The sequence below is a fragment of the Nicotiana sylvestris genome, chromosome 6, assembly GCF_000393655.2.
Source record: "Nicotiana sylvestris chromosome 6, ASM39365v2, whole genome shotgun sequence".
Classification (NCBI taxonomy): domain Eukaryota; kingdom Viridiplantae; phylum Streptophyta; class Magnoliopsida; order Solanales; family Solanaceae; genus Nicotiana; species Nicotiana sylvestris.
Window position 1 is genome coordinate 38,061,935 of NC_091062.1, and position 1,277 is coordinate 38,063,211.

General features: G+C 42.1%; 1 protein-coding gene across 1 annotated transcript; it reads right to left on the reverse strand.

The window, feature by feature from the left end:
• Positions 1–341: 341 nt before the first annotated feature.
• On the reverse strand, positions 342–818 carry LOC138870499 (uncharacterized). The gene has a single exon (XM_070148308.1). It carries the CDS (start codon positions 816–818, stop codon positions 342–344), a length of 477 nt encoding a protein of 158 aa, XP_070004409.1.
• Positions 819–1,277: the final 459 nt, after the last annotated feature.

Here is a 1,277-nt window from a genome sequence, read left to right on the forward strand (position 1 = left end):
TTTATCATGTCGGCATGCACTTGACATTGAAAGCATTTGCGGATATACTGAATACAATCCATCTCCATGGTCATCCAAATGTAACCTGCCTTGAGTATCTTCTTGGCCAGAATGAAACCATTTATGTGAGGGACACATGTCCCAGCATGCACATCCTCAAGTAGCTTACAAGCTTCCTTTGCATCGACACACCTTAGCAAACCCAAATCCGGAGTTCTTCTGTACAAGTTCTCTCCGCTGTGGAAGAAGTGATTTGACAATCTCTAGAGCGTGTGTTTTTTAATGTGATTTTCATGCTCCGGGTATTCTCCTTTTGATAGGTACTCCTTGATGTCATGGAATCAAGGTTTTCCATCGGTTTCTTCCTCGACATGAGCATAATATGTTGGCTGATTTTGAATCCTCGCCGGGATGGGATCAATATAGTTCTTATCTGGATGCTGTATCATTGATGACAAAATGGCTAATGTGTCGGTGAACTCATTCTGAATTCTGAGCACATGTTGGAATTCTATCTTTGTGAACCTCCTTTTCAATTCCTGCACATGGTGCAGATATGGCAGTATCTTGGAATTCTTGCTAGCCCATTCTCCGTGCACTTGGTGCACAAGCAAATCTAAATCGCCGATCACTAACAACTCCTGAATGTTCATGTCAATTTCCATGTTGAGCTCTAGTATGTAGGCCTCATATTCTGCCATATTGTTGGTGCAGAGAAATCTTAGTTTAGCAGATATGGGATAATGCTGACCAGTTTCTGACACCAAAACTGCTCCAATGCCTACTCCTTTGAAATTTGCGGCCCCGTCAAAGAACATCCTCTAACCGTCATAATCTTCAGTAATGTCTTCTCCTACGAATGATACTTCTTTATCAGGAAATACATTTTCAAGGGTTCGTATTCTCCTCCCACCGGATTTTCAGTGAGGTGATCTGCCAATGCTTGTCCCTTGACTGCCTTTTGAGTTACATAAATGATGTCGAACTCACTCAGTAGTATCTACCATTTATCCAACTTCCCAGTAGGCATGGGCTTCTGAAATATGTACTTCAGGGATCCATCCTGGATATGAGGTATGTAGTGTAAGCACAGAAATAATGCCTCAACTTCTGGGCTGTCCAGGTCAGAGCATAGCAATTACATTCAAGCAGAGAATACCGGGCTACATAAGGTGTGAATTTCTTACTCAGGTAATATTTGGCTTGCTCCTTTCTTTCTGTCTCATCATGTTGTCCCAACACACATCCAAAGGCCTCATCTAACACGGATAGATAAA

What these genes read in the sequence shown, in the direction of transcription:
- LOC138870499 (XM_070148308.1), bottom strand. Translation starts at nt 818, where the DNA reads ATGTTCTTTGACGGGGCCGCAAATTTCAAAGGAGTAGGCATTGGAGCA.